General features: G+C 42.7%; 1 protein-coding gene across 5 annotated transcripts in view; it reads right to left on the bottom strand.

The window, feature by feature from the left end:
- Positions 1–866: 866 nt before the first annotated feature.
- Positions 867–1,521, bottom strand: part of LOC106146276 (transmembrane protein FLJ37396) — a 116,726-nt gene continuing 116,071 nt past the window's right edge. For 4 of the 5 annotated variants that reach the window (XM_013510801.1, XM_013510799.1, XM_013510804.1 and 1 more), the window contains one exon: positions 867–1,239. In XM_013510801.1, coding sequence (XP_013366255.1) covers positions 1,075–1,239 — 165 coding nt within the window. In that variant the 3' untranslated portion in view covers positions 867–1,074. The remainder of the gene's footprint in view (positions 1,240–1,521) is intronic. The other variant, XM_013510800.1, reaches the window with a different exon arrangement.

Here is a 1,521-nt window from a genome sequence, read left to right as displayed (position 1 = left end):
CAGCACTCTAGCTTTGTCCCTGACCCAGGCAGGGGAACTACCCTCGGCGACAGCAGTGACCTTTTGTGAATGTCAAATGGCCTCATTTCAATCCCCACCCATCTGGTTTTCCCTGTGCATTCAAACTGATCAATTTCTTTCTTATTCTTTTTTGAATAATAGTTTTATTGGGGATAACTGACTTTTAATCAAGATCATTTTAAAAGGTACAATCAGAAAAGTCTTGACATAAGTATTCAACTGCGAAACTCTCACCGCAATCAAACTAATGACCGCAGCTGTCCTTCCCACCCCACCTCCTTCCTCAAGCAAGCACTGCTCTCTGAAACTATAGATTAAAATTAATTTCCTAGGTTTTTTTTTTTTTTTTTTCCTGAGGCAGGGTTTCACTATGTAATGCAGGGTAGCCTTGGACTTGCTTATGTAGCCCAGACTGGCCCCAAACTCACGGCTATTCTCCTGCCTCAGCCTCCCAAGTGCTGGGCTTACAGGTGCATGCCCCCGTGCCCGGCCTCCTAGAATTTTTTATAAATGGAGTCATGCAGCTCTTTTTTGTTTGGCTTCATCCAGGTTATTATAATTATCAGCAGTTTATTTCTTTGTGTTGCTGAGTAGTAGGTATTCCATTGTATGGACATACCACAATTTGTTTATCCATTCATCCGCTGATGGCCATTTGGGTTCTTTCCAGTTCTTGGCTACTATGAATAGAGCTGCTATGAACATCTGTGTACAGTTTCGTATGGACACATGCTTCCATTCCCTTTGGTTAAATACCTAGGAGGGGCATGACTACATCATCATATAGTAGGTATACCTGCTTATGGAGAACAATTTGAACAATTGATAAAATATGCAGGAAATTGAAGAGGAGAGAAAAAGGGGGAAGAGGCTGAAATTAGGAAAAGTGGATTCTCCTTCACAGACTTAAGTACGGGAAGAAGTTGAGCCTTCCCAATGTTAAACATTATCTTCACGTGTGGTCTTAACAAAATAAAGCACACACACAACATAAAGCACACACTAGTAACTCTGAGAGCTAGGTTCCTTCGATGTCCTAGCACTGTTGCTGACTTAAGAAGGGACTTTTGTTTTTAAACAATCCTCCCACTGGGCACAGTACCTTCTGGTCGTCTGAAATCTCTCTGAAGAATCTGAGGCTCCCGTGCCCTTTACAGTTCTGGAACTTCTTCTGGCTGGGCTCACTACATCTTGATTTCTCAGATTTGAACTTATTTCCTAAAACATTTTAAACTGAAGTGAATTAAACCTGTTGTCTGTATAAACCCTGTAGTGCTGGCTGTAAAATATCTCGCAACCACAGTGGATCCCAAACACAGGTAAACTCCTGGAAGAGGAGCGATGTGGGAGGGAAGGAAGACGCTACCACTCCGCACAACAAAGAAAGCACGAACTATGACTGTTTCCAGAGTGCGACGTGGTGTCCAAATGCTCTGAGAAGAACTCTTCTCCGTACAAAGTGCTCTGCATGGAGTGGCCTCTCGAGAAATACCACTTATT

This window comes from Chinchilla lanigera, unplaced genomic scaffold (genome assembly GCF_000276665.1).
Source record: "Chinchilla lanigera isolate Chin_1 unplaced genomic scaffold, ChiLan1.0 scaffold00010, whole genome shotgun sequence".
Classification (NCBI taxonomy): domain Eukaryota; kingdom Metazoa; phylum Chordata; class Mammalia; order Rodentia; family Chinchillidae; genus Chinchilla; species Chinchilla lanigera.
This window is presented reverse-complemented; position numbering and strand designations above follow the sequence as displayed.